An 18,966-nucleotide genomic window follows, 5' to 3' on the forward strand; every position below is an offset into this window, starting at 1 on the left:
TTAAGGGCGGAGAAGAAGAAAGAAAAGAAAAGCAAAAACTGCAGCGCCGTGGTTTTAAAGCGCACCCGTGGTAGAGAAACGGAATGCGATATAAGCGTGCGTAGCCATGATACGCACACGACAAACTGCCTTACAATATTTAGACTTGAGGGAAAGCTTCGGTAACAAACGATAGCACAGCAATCAGCCCTCGAATATAATTATAACCCTAATACTAATTGTAAATATTCATCTCATCTATGGGATCTAATGCGCGCGCTGTTGCTTTGTTCTGTGTGTAGTAGTTAAGAGAGCCAGTTTAAGGGCGGAGAAGAAGGGAGGGAAGGAAAGTCTCTGAAGCAAAATTACAGCGCCGTGGTTTTAAAGCGCATCCCGTGGTAGAGAAACGGAAGGCAATATAAGCGTGCGTGGCCATGATACGCACACGACAAACTGCCTTAAAATATTTAGACTTGAGGGAAAGCTTCGTTAGCAAACGATAGCACGGCAATCAGCACTCGGATATAATTATAACCCTTATAATAATTGTAAATATTCATCTCATCTATGGGATCTAATGCGCGCGCTGTTGCTTTGTCTCTGCGTGTAGTAGTTGAGAGAGCCAGTTTAAGGGCGGAGAAGTGGGAAGGAAAGGAAAGTCTCTGAAGCAAACTTGCAGCGTCGTGGTTTTAAAGCGCAACCGTGGTAGAGAAACGGAAGGCGATATAAGCGTGCGTGGCCATGATACGCACACGACAAACTGCCTTAAAATATTTAGACTTGAGGGGAAAGCTTCGTTAACAAACTATAACACGGCAATCAGCACTCGAATACGACGAGAGGAATTACTGAGACGTGGAAAATTCCCTTGAAAAAAATCTGGTTTGCGAGACAAATGCTATATACCTGTAAACGGGCTTTATCATTTCTTCCAAACAAATATGCCATTACTGACTTTTATTTTACATTACGCACTTGTGCGCACCGTGACACATTTCTGTCAGCGAAAAATTACTGAAAACAAAAATGGAGAAAAAAACCAGAAGGTGTGTTCCATCTAGAAAAACAACAACACTACGAGCATAATTATTAATTATTCTTTTGTGGGATATATTCCATGCTGTGCAGCAAAAGTTGGGAGTCATGTCAGTCAATCTGGAACAATAACTGGGTGAACTTCTTTCAAACGAAGAGCTCCCCATTGCACTTCGTCAATGCTTCTGTGATCCTTGCATACAGCCGTCGTCACGCAGTGGATGAACACTAGACGTGCGCTTCTTCTGGTTCTCCCTGCTGACTGCTGACGGTACCCGCAGTTTTTGCCGCACTGCGCACAGTATCTGGGAGGACGAATGTGCACTTATGAAGGATGTAGGCGGTATGAGCAAAAAAAAAAAAAAAAGAAAACAACGCAGTACAAATGCATTTTGTGTCTTACTTTTTCAGGAGTCCGTCACTACAACGGCGATGGCTGTCAAGTGCATGTCAGACGAATGTATTCGCAACTTGCAGTTTTTAGATCAGATCATGCATTTCGGCATAGATCCATGCACGGCTTTCCACTCCTACACCTGCGGGCGCTTTATGTCCCATACGAAGTACATGCTCGCGAAGGTAAGCATAAAGTCGTAATGATGCAGGCGCACGTGCTGGCGCTGCTGAAGACGTGAATGGAAAATACCGCTGCCGTCAAATAAATACCAATGATGAATTACCATTGTACCCGTACCAAGAAACACAAATTGCCTTTTGCCCCGTTTCTTGACAGCTGCAAAAATATTCTCAAGAGGGCATGGAATAATAAATGTCGTAAACTGAAGACGAACTCACTACATTTACAAGCGCTATCGTTGAAATGTCTAAAAGAAGTCTACGAAGCTAAGTCACATGGCGCCATGGCACCGTGAAATGGGAAAAAAAACATCGCATGCATGTCCTCTGTGTGTGCACACATTTCACTTGGCTGTACCTTCGGTAAGATGGTCACGTACAGCGTATACGTGCTGACCGTACCCCATAACGACGCTCGCAGTCTGCGAAAAAACAACCGCAATTTTCCTCCCGAAAGTTATAAGAGCTAGGCCTGAGCTTTGCACATACAGACACTACCGCGCCGCTTTTATGCCGTCACGTAGCACAGTGAAGAATGGGAGCAGCTTAATTTCGCTTACTGCGTTACGCAGTAGCGCTGGCACAACGTATAGTGGCACGGCACACACACCGACGCGGCCGCTACTGAAACGGCTAGAACGAAATTGTTTTTGCGACTGGCCTTCGCGACGGACCAACGTTTCGTTGAACGAGAATTCGTTTCATTTTATTTTCAACTCTCAGAGATCAGCGGTAATGAATTACTGGTACTGTATTTCTGAAAACTGCTATACAGAAAGACACGTAGCTGCCGTGAGCGTTTTAATTTTGCTTGGTTTTAATTATTCCCGCACCTGTAACTCTCTCAGCGCCAAGCGCACGCCTGGGAAAGTAAGGGCAACGTGGCGTTGTTTGTGCTGTCCGCAGATGAACCACAATCTGGCGACGAGGGCATACGAGCTGGCCCTGGGGGAAAAGGTGCAAGCTTACCCTCAGGCGATGAACGCTGAGCAGAAGGCATACAAGCTGTTCCACATGTGCCTTGACCTCCACAATGCCAAACGCAAGCAACCAAAGGCCCTGGTCACGGTACTAGACAAACTGAAGCTGAATCCTGCCTCGATTGCAGACGAGGATAGTGAGGACCCCCTGGACCGCATGATGGAGACTTCATTCACCTATGGAGTGCACGGCTTAATCGAGTTCGTCGTAGACAGTGTTGTCATCGTCAAGAAGAAGCGACTCCTGAAGGTAGAACATTGACGCGATATTTAGGAACGGTATTGACAAGTGCAGCTTGCTCACGAAATCATACAGTAGATATTTATGCAAATAAGAGTGTCAGTTAAACATTGTCGCACGCACGGTGCACAAATGCAAAGGGAGGGGGGGGGGTTACAGGAGGAACGAACGTAGCCACTTTAACGGACCAGCAAAGTTAAACAATCCTCAATCCCTCATTTCCAGTTACACGCGCCTGTGATTTTAAGTGCTTTCTATAGGCCCCATTTTCCACTAGATCCTTACTGGCCAGGAAGGAGAGTGTCCGTCTACTGTCTAATAGTTTGTCAGATCATTTCCGCGCTTGTCTCATATTTACACTAGTGTCACACGGTCTCGACAAGGAGGTCAGCCGTACTCCTATTGTCATTGCGACTTTTAAAGAAAACATCTAAAAGAGCTCGCAGCTAAGAAAAACGAAAAAAGAAAACGATACTGATGATGGTTGAATGTGAAATATTCTAATTTTATCGGCAATTTTAGATCGCCGGAAGCTGCGAAATCACGGCCGAAGTCTATTTCCTTAGCCATGCAGAACAGCACTTAGAGGGTGAGAACGTTATTACATTTAGAGTCCGAGAATGGTTCTTAATATAGAGAGAGAAGTCACTTTTAGCGTGTTCAGAGGTGCACATATGAAGTGCGATAAATCCTATCAGTTAATATAAGAGTTTCGGTGGCCCGCTTAGGACAACCAAAATCTAATTAAATCAGAAGCGAATTTTATGTTTGGCTCGCTGTCTAAGAGATTAACCTGTCTCCAAACCTCGACGCCGAGAGCAACTATTGGGAAACTTGAGCCGCTACGTGCCCGAACAGTGGAATCACGTCTTTGCATTCATTTAAGAGCTGTGTTTGTTCAAGGGTTTAATTAGCTTCGTGCACTGTCAACGCTAAGTGGAAAAGCACCCGAGGTTGCATGCTAATGGCCGTCAGGACCTACAGCTGCGTTTTGACGACAGGGCTATTGTATCTGTACGGCTGTTCTGCAAAAGAGGTATCCTCAGGCAGAAATTCCGCCGCCAATGGCTTCTTGCTTTATTTTATTTTTTTAATGGGGTGGGAGGGAGGGCTTTGCCTGCAAAAGGTAACACACGGTCGAAAGAGCCGATTTTAATCGCACCAATGGATTTGCTGTTACGTGAATCAGGTGGTCTGTTGATTAGAAGCGCTTCTGAGCAATCGTTTTTAGCATATTCCAGGGACGCCGGAGGTGTTCGGCAGCAGGGCTTATAAAGTGTCCCTCTTTCCAGGGATGTGATTGTTTCTTTCCTCTCCAGACCGTCATTTCTCTGAAACCTTCACTGTTCTAATCGTCTCCGTCACAATCACGTGTTAAGGCTCTACTGTGGAACTCAGCCAAGCTGTAAAATACGCAAGAACTAGTTTTGTGAGTGACGTGGAAAGATTCAGAATAGTGTGGGACGTGTATGTGAATATGTGTGCGCACGCATACTCACGCACACGCACGTACGCACGCACATACAGTAATAGTAATCGAAGTGGTGACAAGAAAATAAAGTGTATTTATGGGCAGCGAACAACTGAGGAATGCAGGAGGGATAAACACGAGTTCTAGTTTCCAAATGATTGCAATGCCAGAAGGCGCTTTTATGATGATGTGGCAACTATCCCGTGCCAAGTAGAAAGAAAAATGTCTTCTGTGCGAATGAAAGTGACCATATATTGTTGAAGGCCACCAGAAAAAAGCAAACCAGTTATTTCGTGTTCTACTTAATTAACAAATTAGTAATCATTAATTGACTTGCCTCTTCATAATTAAAATTTCGCCGAATATGACAATACGAGGTCATACAAGCACATCTGCAAACTTGAGTTTCAGCTTACAATGCTCTGGTTTAGCAAAGCTCTTTTTTTTTTGCTTCTAAAGAAAGCACAAGATCAGAAATAATAATAACAAACGAAGATGACGCGGCCTTTTCTCCTCGAACGCACGCTGCGAACGAACGAATTCAGCCGTGTAATTGCCATTCTCGCTCGTAAATATGACGTACGTGCCGCTGCTTGGGTTGGTCTGACGCGGCAAAGAGACAGCCTGAGCCGCGGTTCGCGATAACATGGCTTTCGTAGATTGGTTATTGTTGTCAAAAGCTGTCCCGTGCTCGGGGTATAGACGCGAGGCTCGCCGTTAGCAGGAATTTGTCACAGGAACATAAACGCCCCGTCAGATCGATGCAACCGCTGGGTTGGGCACGAAGCACGTTCGATTCGTCCGCAGTGAGTTATTAGAGAGCGGCACTTCGTGGCTGTGGTGCGCGAGCGTGGAGGCCGTTGCTCGAACTCGGCGGGCCTTCTTTTAACGAAGCAGAAAAAAGATCTTTGGTAAAAAGGCGCATCGCAAACGACTGGAAGTGATCATTTCTTAGTGCTCTCTATTAACATACCGGCCGTAATTGTAGACAAGAAAAGTGCTGATCATTTAGGGATAACACCCAAAAGAAATATTTAAAGCTTCTTTTGATGACTGAAAATGACACATAGACAACTACGACATAAAAAAAAGGAAACACATATGGCGCATGATAGCTTGGAAATGTAAGTATACCAAAGAAGTAATAAAACAAATTACGCGGAAAAGTCGAAAGCCATACATTAGGGAGAATCCCAAGGACCTCAGGGTATACTGTTGAAGGAGTTAGCACGTATGATCTAAGGGTTAAAGTGACTATTCAAACACACTTCGAACGTGAAAAGCGTCAAATTGAAAAGGCAAGTCAGTGTTAAGCAGAGCAAATATAGTCGCTAACAAATCTCTAGATTTTCATTACTTCCAGCCCGCTTGACTTCACGTTCAGGAGTGTCAAGTTGCGCTATAAAAATAACTAGAGAAGGTGCTATACGTAATCCTATAGACACGCCTTGTTTTTGGACGAAAGCTTTCTCGTTCCATTTCACATTCCCCATCAATGTAAGGTACAGACAATTCCAGAAATTTCTGTACCAACCTCCCGCAAGAGATCTGATAGGCTTCCACTCTCCGCCCCACTTGGAAATCAAAAGTAGTCTCCTAAAAAAAAAAGTGGGAAAGCTTGGTCGCAGATCAATTTTTAATGCCAGTTTAATGCCCCACAGGGGACGCTCTAAAAGCGACTTGGGAGCGCATGGTCACAAACTGAAGAGCTTGCTTCGCTATCTTTTGTTGTGAATAGTGGTAATGTCCTTCTGAGCACAAGGTCATGGGCTCGATTCCGGACAGCGGTGGCCGCATTACGATGGAGGCGTATTGCAATAACGCTCAATGGTTAGATTTAGGTGCATGTTAAGAAACCCAGGTGGGCAAATTTAAAGCCCTCCACTACGGCGTCTATACCATAGCCCCAGTGTTTTTGGATGTTCAACTCTACGAACCAATCGTTTCTTTTTGTAAAAAGAGAGCAACACACTCGTGGCGCGTTTGACGTTCTGATTCGTATGATGAACCTGAATGACATGTCTGCTTTATATCATAAGAAGCCAACAAACACTGACACCAAGGACAACATAGGGGAAATTACTTCTGCTTGATAAATGAAATAAAGAAACGATAAATTAATGGAAATTAGAGTGGATGAAAAAACAACTTGCTGCAGGTGGGAACGGAACCCACAACCTTCGCATTTCGCGTGCGATGCTCTACCGATTGAGCTACCACGGCGCTGTTCTCCCATCCACTTTCTTGGGTATTTATGTGTCCTAGTAGAAACTTGGGAGTGTTAGCCAGCGCCACCACTCACAGACCATGCCGGCGGACGTGGAACGTCCTTTTTGCCGCAGGCGTCACGAGAACGTGATCTTTTTGGGTGAAGGCGACTGGTCAATAAACTCACATATGCTACCTGAAGGCATCAATGTTGCCGGATTCGAGACCCTCGTTATGTAATCAACGAGAAGAAAGGGGGTTAACCGAGGGGCCCGATTTTTATTAGTCATATCATAAGAAGCCAACAAACACGGACACCAAGGACAACATAGGGGAAATTACTTGTGCTTGATAAATGAAATAAAGAAACGATAAATTAATGGAAATTAAAGTGGATGAAAAAACAACTTTCCGCAGGTGGGAACCGAACCCACGCGAAATGCGAAGGTTGCGGGTTCGGTTCCCACCTGCGGCAAGTTATTTTTTTGGTTTTGAATGCTATAAATTTCTGATAACAAACGGAAATCAAGTGAATTATTAAATTTCGCATTTTTTCCGCGAGTCGCGACAGTGAGGCGAAAGCCTTGAAGCGGATACAACATTCCGCAGAGTCGCACGCACAAGGGAGTTCATACGGTGAGCAGTCGCCAGGAGCGCTGCAGTGCTATTCTCGATGAAGTCAGTCATGACAGTAATATGACTTGTCCTATAGGGGAATGGCAACGAAGCGTCGCGGCATGGCTGTTCATCGAAGGGATTTCACTGAGGCTAATAAAGCCACCACTTTACCAATTAAAAACGATACTCCAGCCATGGAGACGGGAGCGACGGCTGTCGTTGCAAAATGGCAGTATGGCAGATGTTCTAGGGCGCATAGTGACGCAGCATAGTGAAAACGTAAAAGTTTATCTGTGTGCGCGTAGCCTCCGCGATCAGGGTTGCCAGACTGGGCTATTAATGACCAAATTGGGCTACCTTTTATGCGTGTTGACGTCGAAAATTCTGAGTTGGCTACATGGCTATATTTGGGCTATTTTTGTCTTAATGACTTCCGAGTCCCAAGGACACGTCAACACTGACGAAATTCGGGAACGCCGGTTTATGAAAACCAAAAGCTCATTGCTGCTACAAAGTGTGCTACAAGTGTCAATACAATGCCTCCTACTGAGCTCTCGTCGACAATACGGCAGATTGTGAGAGAAGAATTGCTTCGATGTCAGGAAATCTCTCATTGACCCGGTGGCTTTCAGGACGGCTATGCAAGAGAGAGAGAACGCACGCGAACACCGGCCACTCCGGCCCCATGGCAGCCATCAGCCACCTGGTTACTCCGAGCTGCCGCAGGTGTCTCGACCCATTTTAGTGCGCCACAGCTGTGGCGTCCCAGGTCACATCTCTCGCTTTTGCAACTACCGCCATTCGTGCCAGCGAGAGCCCTTGCACATGTCTTCCCAGTTTTCCGACCGCCCGTTCCCTACGCCATGGCCACCACGCACCCCCCCCCCCCCCCCCCGGTTTACGCTACCCCTCGCCAGGCTCTGATCAAAGCTTAACGCCGCCACTAGCTCCCCGTGCTTCACGATCCGGCGACGCACGCAGTCACCGCCACCGGAAAACTAGCCGGTGCGGCCAATGGGGGTGAGGCCACACGATACCACGCCCTATCGACAGATATACCCCCGTCAGTGTTTATGATCAAGAACAAAGTTCATGTACTTGTTGATGACAAACCTACAGTGGCACTTGTGGATACAGGCGCTACAATATCTGTAATGAGTGTCAATTTTAAGAGGCTTCAAGGACTGAAAGTGATGTTTTCTTTAAGCCGTGGGGCGACATTCCGCGGTGTGAGCGGTGATGCGTTGTGTCTTGTAAGAGTCTGTACTGCGGACGTGTCTTTGTGTGGTAAAGTGTTTCCCACAGAATTCGCGGTAATTACACGATCCACTCATGAGATTATTTTGGGAATCGATTTTTTTTGCGGGTGTGTGGGGCAACTGTTGACTGTAGAAGTGGGCACCCATCCGTCCGCGGTAGTTTCCCAGCTGCACTCTTGGAGAATTCATCACGTGATAATTTTTGCCGTCTCCTAGGACACGGTCGTTCCTGCATTTTCTGCTGTGTGCGTTCCAGTAAACTCCTCGAGTAACGGCCTTGCCATGTTCGATGCCACGCCGGAACCGATTCAATTGACTTATGTGAAGAAAAAAAATACATTTTAGTTCCCCATTTCGTGGTGTCTGTAGTCCAAGGACGCGCAAGTGTGTGGACCATTAACAGTTCAATGGAGCCTGCAGTGTTGCCTCGTGGCATGAAACTTGCTGTATTTAAAGGGCCCCTGAAACGGTTCGGACGAATTTCGTAGACCCGTAGGGTACAGCTAAAGTTAATCATTCGCACCACAATTTGTGTGAAACGTCTCATATTAAGAGAGCTACGGACGATTACAAGTTACCCTCCTCCATAGTCATGCTTTTTCTTCTCAACTCGTTCGCCGAGTGATCGGGGCTTAGCTTCGGGCTCTGAGTCATGATGGTACGTCGTGTCGTCGACTTCCGTTTCTCTAGGAGCGAGCGCGCGAAGCCTCTTCAAACTCTCCGCCAGCTGCTTGACAGTCGACCCCGAGCGAGCTATGAAAGCAGCGTGCGTGGCGAGCATTCTATCGCAGCGCCGACAGAATGCTCGCGACTACAGGCGATCTGGGCGTTTCGATGGATGGCTGGAGGCATAAACTCAAGCTGCTGAAGGAACTTTAGTGTAGACGTACGTGAGCGGCCTAATCGGTCTAGTGTTCCTGTATATATATATATATATATATATATATATATATATATATATATATATATACAGGAACACTAGATCGGTCTGCAGGGTCCAGCCACCTGTTGGCGCAGAGCTAAACCAGCCAAACAAAGCGCTAATATTGCCCTAATCAAGTGTAGAATATTTTAAAGATTTGCAAAAACAACGTGGTAACGATTACACTCCTGCGAGAAATTTACACCAGCCGCAAAGAAGAATACATTTCGTTACTGGTACTGCGTGTGGTTGAGCTCTGTGCCACCAGGTGGCTGCACCGTGCAGACAATACACATTTTCGCTTCTGCTCGTCCCCTGAAACGACACGCAAGGGGACACGGCCAGGCCCTGCCCCCTTGCGCTTGCGTTTACCCTAATACAGGACTCGCGAAACGCTATTGCGTTAGTAATCTTCCGGTGTATACATATAAAGTGACGACCGCAAACGCGCAAATCTTGGCACCGATCTGATAGCGGCAGTCCGATGCGCTTCAGCCAGTCCGCTCGTCTGCTGCCTTGCAGAGGGACACGATGTCACAGCTTGACATATAGCCAGTCGCTACGTTTGCAGTCTACAACGCAACAAAGTCGAATCATAGTGCTCGCGAAAAGACTGAGACCGACTCCGATCGCGGAGCTCTCGTCAAAATGGAGCACGTTAAAACACAAGCAGACGACGCTTGCTGCGTGCCGGAAGTGCTTAAGAGGAAGCTTTAGCTCGGAGGCTCCTATCTAAATACATGTAAAAGGAGAATTTGTTTTTCTCGGTAACCACCGCACCAAATTTAACGAGGTTTGTTGCATTTAAAAGGAAAACATAAAATCTAGCGACTGTTGGTCTCGAATATTTGAGTTAGGTCGTAAATTTTTTATTAAAAATTGGCAAAAATCAAAAATTTTCAAAAACGAAACTATCAAGTTAACAACTCTGTAACTCCACAACAAAAAATTATAATACAATTCTGTGAATTTTATCTAATAGTACATTTAGAGCGGACAAAATTGATATGTTACATATGAATATAAAAAAATTAATAATAGGGAAATATAACTTTTGCAAAACCCTTGTAACCAACGTAACAAATTCACGTAAGATGTAAAATGACATATCAAATTTGTCCGATTTGAATGATCTAATGGATGCCGTTTACAGAACCGCGATATCAGTTCTTGATGCAGAGCTATGAATTTGTAAACTTCATGCTTCTATTTTTTTCAAACGGTCGAATATTTGAAAATTGTTACAACAATATTGAGGCCCAAAATGAAAATTCCGCTTCCAACAGTCACTAGAATTTAACTTTCTCTCTCAAATGCAACAAATTTCATTAAAATCGGTTCGGGGGTTATCTCAGAAAAACGTTTTTGCGTTTTACATGTATTTGAATAGGCCGCGTCGGAGTTTGGCCCGAGCTAAAGCTTCCTCTTAAGTGTAGTGAGAAATAGTTCTTGTGCATTCTCTTTCTGTCACTTTCTTTTTATAGAAACAAATTAACTAGCATTCCAACTATTACGAACATTATTTGTTCACCATAAAGGTGGAAAAATTATCGATGACGCTCCCTGTGCAGCCAATCGGATAGCTCGCCCTACTGATGTCAATTGGGTAATTTACGTCATATGGGTAGGGGCGACTGAAAATTCCGCCGAGCAGTGTGCTGCGATCGGCAGCGACGTACATTTTTAAAACCTTATAATAAATTACACGCTTTACGCGGAGCACTTAGATGCGTCAATTAATGATCAGAAGGACCTACTCTAACGACTGAGTACGTTTGTAGAAAATTGTCAAAATTGTTTCAGGGTCTCTTTAAACCCGAATCCTCTACGGCGCTGGTTGCGCGTGTTGCTTCTACAGGGGAGAATGAACACTCTCAAGGTTCAGAAGATTCAAAACTTCTACAAATGATCAGCAAGTCACTTAGTCAAAGCGAACGTCATACACTCCTGGGCGTTCTCTCCGAGCAATCGAAATTGTTCGACTTTTCGAAAAGCAGCAAAATTCCGCTAATTCCAGCGTCTCGACTACGTCATCGGATCAACCCATACGGCGGAAACCTTACAGAGTGGCACCGTCAGAGCGCAGCATCACCAACGAGCAAGTGCAAGAGATGCTAGGAAAAGGAGTAATTCAAGAATCGGCAAGTCCCTGGGCCGCTCCCGTCGTTCTTGTGAAGAAGAAATATGGTACGTGGAGGTTGTGCGTTGATTACCGCACACTGAATTCCGTTACCAGGAAAGACGTCTATCCGCTGCCCCGTATTGATGACGCCATCGGCTGTCTGCATTCCGCTTACTACGTTTCTTCCATGGATCTGAGAGCAGGTTATTGGCAAATTCCGATGCACCCAGCTGACAAGGAAAAGACTGCATTCGTTACGCCTGACGGTTTGTTGAATTCCACGTCGTGCCGTTGGGATCGTGCAATGCGCCGGCGACATTCGAAAGATTCACGGATACTATTCTGCGCGGTTTGAAAAGGCAGATTTGTATGCGCTACCTTGATGTCGTAACTTTTGGACGCACATTTCAGGGAGCACAAAACTCGTCTCGCCATTGTACTCGACTGCACCGAAAAGGCTGCTCTCGAGCTTAAATCCAAAAAATACCGTTTTGGCGAGCGCCAAACTGTGTTGTTAGGACATCTCGTCGATAAAGATGGCATTAGACCCGACCCACAGAAGACGGCAGACGTTGAATCATTCGAGCAACCTAAATCTGTCAAACAGCTTCGTAGCTTCGTAGGCCCCTGCTCATATTTCCGGCGGTTCATAGACGGTTTCGCGGATGTCGCTGACCCGTTGACGAATCTTCTGCGTTGAACACTCCGTTTCAATGGACCCCGGAGCCTGAAGTCGCTTTTCGCCAGTTCAAGTTTTTGTTAACTTCACAGCCAATACTCCGGAACTTCGATCCTTCGTCACCAACAGAGATTCAAACAGACGCAAGTAGCGTCGGCATCGGTGCCGTCCTCGTTCAGCGCTCTAGGAACAACGAACATGTCGTCGCGTACGCAAGCCGTTCATTGAGCAAGCCAGAACGAAACTACACTGTGACGGAACAAGATCTAATGTCTAGCAGTAGTATTCGCCGTGCAGCGGTTTCGCTCGAACGTCTACGGTCGCCCGTTCACCATCGTCACAGATCACCATTCTCTGTTCTGGCTGCTAAATCTTCGTGACCCGTCCGGTCGCCTCGCTCGATGGGCCCTTCGTCTACAGGAATATGTGTTCACTATTTCGTACAAGAGTGCCCGTCGACACGCTGACGCGGATTGCCTTTCTAGGATGCTGCTACGTACGACAGATTGTGAAGCCGACAACTTTGATCAACTTATCGCTTCCCTTTCGCCTGGCTTTCCCGATGCCTTGACATTCGCCGCAGAGCAGCGCAAAGACCCAAGCTTGAGTGCTCTTTTCTCTGTCACACAAGCGCCTATAACCACAGGTCAATTTTGCGTCCGAGATGGCCTTCTTTACAAGAAGAACTTCTCAACGACAAGCGCCCGCTTTCTACTGGTGGTTCCGGAGTCTCTGTACACATCTGTTCTGTGCGTTATGTACGATGTGAGGATTGGGGGGTCAATCCCATCGCTCGTAATCAGTTGTCAAGATTGGAGTCGGGCATGAATTAGATGGTAGCTGGCCCATGCCGTCGTCCAACTTATCCACGCTGAGGACGTTGTTGAAGGGAAGGACTGCTTCTCATCGAGAACGAGGAATATGGGTTTATTTACAGTATCTACATCAGGACGTTGCAGTTCACCACTCTAGCATGACTGTGAGAGAAAGTACACTAAGCAGCCGCACAACAGTGGTTTATAAACACTCGGTCCCCCCTGGATCCCAAGGTGAGGAAACGGCCGACCAGGCACCGTAGACGAGCCGCCTCTTTGCGCGAGGGATTACACACACACACTTCGGCACAGGTTCACCGTCCTCAACCGAGGTCAGACAGTCTTCGCAGAAATCGGGGCTGACGTCAGGAACGGTGCGTGGGAAGGGGCCTCGAACTACGTTCCCTCGGGGACTCCCTTGTTCACAGCAGACCAGGTCAGCGGTGGCGGGTTCCGTCACAAAGCCTGGTTCGTCGAACTCATCTCGGCAATCCCGCGACGCAGAGTGGCGGACGTGGCGCATTGTCCAAGAAAAGTTGACGCCGCTGTCGCAACTGGATGGCAAAACTTGCACCTCAGCGGGCCGTTCTTAACAACGATGACCCAACCAAAGGTCTCTTAGAGACCGCGCGAACACTTAGTCGTACCAAAGAAAGATTCTACTGGCCACAAATGCGCAAAGCAATTGACACCTATGTCGCCAGTTGTACACAGTGCCAGAGCCACAAGCGACCTACCTCAGCTACAGTCGGTCACCTGCAGCCAGTAAAGCCCTCCAGTTCCCCTTTTGAAAAAGTCGGCATAAACCTGATCGGACCGTTTCCGCGTTCTTCAAAAGGCAACCGCTGGATCATTGTGTGTGCTGGCTACCTGACGCAGTATTGTGAAACGGCAGCTCTGTCCTCCGCCACTGCAGCCTAGGTTTCCCAGTTTCTGCTGCATTCACTGATACTCAGACACGGGCTGCCTCGCGTAATCATAAGTGACTGTGGTTGCTAATTTATTGCCGATATTGTGGAAGAATTACTGCGTTCGTGTGCCTCCACGTTCCGACATTCAACAGCTTATCAGTCACAAAGTGATGGGCTCACTGAGCGCACAAACCAAACATTGATAAACATGCTATCAATGTACGTCACTTCGGACCACAAGAACTGCGATGAAGTATTACCGTTCGTGCCGTACGCTTTCAACTCTGCGAAACTCGAGACGATCGGTTTCAGCCCTTTGTTCCTTTTTACGTGCGCCCACCTCGTCATACGCTGGACACTATCCTTTCTTTTGTCATCCATGAGGATTTGTCTATGGCGGAGACTGTGTCGTGCAGAAGAGGCTCGTCGACTTACTCGCTTACGTACATTGACCGCGCAAGACCACTCTAAAATACGCTACGACAGTCACCACCAATATGTTACCTATGTTCCTGGCGACCTCGTGTGGCTGTGTTCTCTGATACGCAGACGTGCCTTGAGCCAAAAGCTGCTTGCCAACTATGCGGTGCCACTCGTTACCCTCAATCATCTAAGCAAAGTAAACTACACGTTTGCACGTCTCATTTCCAATGGCCGCTGTTCACGCAAAACTGAGGTGACGCCTCTTGCCCGCCTGAAGCCGTTCACACGCAGGATGCAGGAGTGACTCACCCGGAGGACTTAGTCTGGAAGAGGAGGAATGTTACAAAGGGTCACTGAAGGAAAATATGCGGGAAGCTAGAGTGGAGAAAGAGGAGGACGATGTTGCTCCTACGATTTCCATAATTGTTGTGGCTTGGTGATCATAAAGTGGCCACTTAACCCTCTCAGGAGACCGTAACAATATGTAGGCAATCTCGAAGGCTGTGCCTTTAAGCAATGTCGGCGCTGGGAGCATGGCGTTAAGTCATGGCTGCCATGTCTATACGTATTCCAGCGCTAAGCTCTCTTCTTTTTGTTTTTTTTCGTTTCGGCGCCATCTTCTGCCGTTTCACGCGTGGTTCAGTAAGAAAAACGGTGGGGCTGAGAGCTGTCGACTACGTGTTCCGTGCCGGCGGCTATACAGCAAACCATTATGTGAACTTGCACAACAGCTCAAGTATTCGCACGCATGTCGTGGCGAGTCATTTTCGCCCGTGGTCCTTCAATGTTTATCAAGGGTTCTTCGAAGCCTATTGCTTGGTTCTCCTGCAAATCACCGCGTTATTTATTTACCCAGTAAATTTATGAAAAAAAAAAATTCGCAAGTAGCTCTAAACGAGAAACGTGACGGTTCGAGTCTTTATGTACATGCTCTGCGAAGCGCAGTAGTCTGAACTGTCGATCAAAACTAAATATTTTGCTCTAGTATCACCAAGCATCACCAAACATCAGCAAGCACCAGGAATGCAAAAACTGCCGGAAATGTAATGTTCCCTCTGCTATCTGAGCTTGCTTTGTCCCTACTTGCGCTGCCTGTTTCGAACGCACCCGCCCAATGCATGATCAACCAGGTTTCGTTGACAAAATAATATTTGAGAAACCCTATGTCGAATGAGACACTGCAATCTCTCCTTCACCTGAAGCTTGGTCTGGCAGAGAGTGCGGACTGCTGCAAAGATGTTCAGCCAGATGAACACTTCTACCGCGTTTCAACTCTGCATTTCAATATGGTCCATGTGACAGTGGAAGTTAATTCAAATGGGGCTATATTGCATATTTAATTCATTTGCGTAACTCCCCAGTGTAAGAAGTATCAACTGGTACTCTGCACAATGTTGTTTTCTCCCCGTTCTTTGTTTTAGTCAAGCAGCTACAAATTACATGAAAGTTTCGATTGTTTCATGGTACTTCTTGAACGTTGCATATTATTACAATGATAAGCTCTGTAAATATATGAAAAACGATGTTCGTCGAGCGTGAAGATGGCAAGGCGATTGCTCACCAAAGGTCGTGATTGCCTTGCCAACGTCGGGATGATAGCTCGTTGGTTTTCATATACCTACTCCTGCGACAATTTTCGTCCCTTTAAACGTTGTGCGTACGAGTAATTGATATTATGGTTTACTTTTTATATGCTTTTTATATGCACGTACTTTATCATCATTGTAATTCCTCTTTCTTCGTCTTACTAGTCATTACACTGTACTTTGCTCATGCGTATTTTCCAGCTGTGATGAAAACAAAGAAACTGCGTTCGGTTACATAATAGGTGCTTGCGGTACTGTTAGATCCATATTTTATTATTTTTGCGCACATCGCAGTGGTGGTTGGGCAAAGAGTTCTTGCCAGTTTTAAAGGTACATAAGAGTTCTACTGACTTCCTATTTTGATGTATAGTGCTTGAATTTCTTAGATAAAGGGCTTTACTTTGTACTTAACCTCATGACAGCCTTGCGCGACCCATATAAATCGATTTTGTGTCAACACAATCGACACAATTCATCGCTTGTCATCGCCTGCCCAGTGAAGGTGCCTCTGTGTTCATGTATGCAGAATTTGAGCGTGTTGTGCACTCCAAGGTAATTGCGGATTGCCTTTGCTGGAGCTAACAGCGACCGCAGATAGATATCGTAACGACACTGCAGCAATCACTATCTGGCAGGTGAGGGCTCTTGTGTGCAGTTATGAAATGAGACTTCGAGCGGAGGAAGGTGTTGCAACTCGTTAGTGCGAAGTGCTTGTGATGAAGAAATTCCATCGCATTGGGTCTATAAAAGCGAGCGATTCTTGACGCTGACCGTGTTTGCGACACTGCGGCTCCGATACATAACCGACAACAAAGCAGTTGTCTCAAACGACAGCTGCGATACGTTGTCATTGGAGAACACTACGCACTCCTCCGCATCGTCGTCCACCACGGCACATCGATGCCTTGGAATCAGCTAGCGTGACGTGCCGATAATTATTTGCTATGCGCTACGTCGCCACAACTTAGGCAATCAAACCGTGTTGTGGGGCAACCACAGCCCGAGAAGATATATGCATAAGCCAGCGAAAGTCGACGCTTTGCTTTCGATAATAGTGTTTAGTACATCACCGATGGCAGTGCGTTGTGCGTGTTTTATTTTGGCGGTCAAGATTGTTGATGCCTCTCAGCTGAGCACCGTGTCGCTGTTGCCGAAAATAAGTTGGGCTTGGCCCCACCGTGGTGAGTGCGCGCACAAGAGTTGCATGCCTCGCGCGGGGCGTGACCTATGGTTTCGATTGACAGGCGAACTCGTGCCAAACTCGTACATCGAGAACACCTCCCTCCCCCCCTCGAGTTGAACTCTGGAACATGGCGGCGGCAGCAGCAGCAGCAGCAACCTGTGTTTTCGCACCAGTGGCAGCAAGCGTCAATATGACTGTATGGAACCGTTCAGCTGCATCACCGACGTAGAGTTTCAGTGTCATTTTCGCCTTTCCAAAACATCGGTACACTGACTGTGTGACGAGTTGGGCGTAGACTCTTGTCTGCGGAGACAGCGTGGTGGGCAAATTACGCTTTGCGAGCACAGATGGGTGTGACTCCATGGGCTGCGGAGCAAGAGTTCGTGCGATCGCTTCGGGTCGCTCCGGCTTCAAGCGCTGTTCGTCCATCGCGACCCAGCGCCAGGCTAGGTCCAGCGGCGTCATCGGAGTACTGGGGCACCTGCAAGGACCTGGGGTTCAAGCCGGACTGACCAACCTGCGAAGGCGAAGTGGTCACATTACATAGGAAGACTCAAAATGGACGCCGCGGGCTGCCTTGCGGTGCAACATGTGCCGAAAGCAGTTATCGCATTTACAAGGTACCGCTGCACTGCACGGGCAGAGAGGCTAAGGAAATTACTTCACCAACACGGACCGTCTCGGACGTCCGAACGTCCACCTCTCCGGGCGGCAAGTGATTTGGCTTACGTGCTGCGTGAGAAAAAGCGTAGACATGTGACTGTTGGAGATGACCGGCGACTTGTTCCTTCTGTCGGAGCACGTCATCGCCGACTGGAGGAACTACGCCCACGGGGTCGTGAGGGACAAGCTGCTGGCGCGACCTCATCTCGGCGGCCTCGGGAAGACAGTGCAAATTCACCAGTGCCTTCTTTGCGGCAAGCGAAAGTAAAATCGAGGCCCGCTGATGGCAGGCAACAAAGTTCCGTGGAGCCGCCAAAATTACGGTGGTGTTGCAGATCGTGGACCATGGGTCTTCGGCATGGTCTGCGCGACCACAGTGAAGCTGCGATTTTTCAAGCTCGACCGACGAGACGCGGCGACCCTAGGCCCCGATATTGCCACCGATGTTCAACCGGGGACCATTATTCACAGTGAAGAAGGAAGCACATACAACTGTATCCCAAATTTTGTAGATGCTAACCGGCCGAGACTCAACCTGCATTGAGAGACAGTCAACCACAACGTGAACTTTGTGGACTCCATCACGGGCGCCCACACGCAAAAAATAGAAAGGTATCGTCAAAAACTGAAGCGCCACCTCGTCAGCGGCGGGTACAGGGTACACGCCCCGCTGCGAGATTCCCACCTGACATGGATGTGGTGGCAGGCAATTAACAGCCACGTGCGCTGTAAGGACCCTCTCATGCGTTTCATGTAACTCTTTCCTGCGGTTGTTAGAAGCCATCGCTCGGCGTTATCCACTATAAAGGTGAATCGCAAAAGAAAATAAAGCGTACTTTTCTGACCCTTTGCTTCTATGAGTGTTTTCCGACATTCCTGCGTACTTATACGGTAAGCGCGTGGCAAACCACTTATGCGCTAGCCTACGCTCACTGCGTCTCGCAGCCTTACTTAAGCGCGAGCATCGAGCGATCTGTTGAAAGCCCAGTGCGAAAACCAGGCACACACCAATCTGAGCTCAGAAATACGAATGAAAGCACATAGCGAGCCGCGCCAATCTAATTCAGAAGAAAGAGGAGGGGCAGCGTTCCCTCGTGTCATATAAGGCGAAGCGTAATAAATTACAAATTAGTCTAATACACATTCAGTGTACATGTTGTAAACTTTAAAATGCTTACTAACCACATTAAATTGACTAATAATATTGGACTAAATGCAGTTATTGTATAACTTGCTTGCACATGTAAGGCACTCGGTGGAACGACAAACAAGTGAAAGAAGACACCGATGATGCG

General features: G+C 47.2%; 1 protein-coding gene across 1 annotated transcript in view; it reads left to right on the top strand.

The window, feature by feature from the left end:
• The first annotated feature begins 17,777 nt into the window (after window positions 1-17,777).
• Window positions 17,778-18,966, top strand: part of LOC126543365 (membrane metallo-endopeptidase-like 1) — a 49,800-nt gene continuing 48,611 nt past the window's right edge. The window contains exon 1 of the mRNA XM_050190488.1: window positions 17,778-17,925. Coding sequence (XP_050046445.1) covers window positions 17,778-17,925 — 148 coding nt within the window. The remainder of the gene's footprint in view (window positions 17,926-18,966) is intronic.

Source organism: Dermacentor andersoni, chromosome 1 (assembly GCF_023375885.2).
Source record: "Dermacentor andersoni chromosome 1, qqDerAnde1_hic_scaffold, whole genome shotgun sequence".
Taxonomy (NCBI): Eukaryota; Metazoa; Arthropoda; class Arachnida; order Ixodida; family Ixodidae; genus Dermacentor; species Dermacentor andersoni.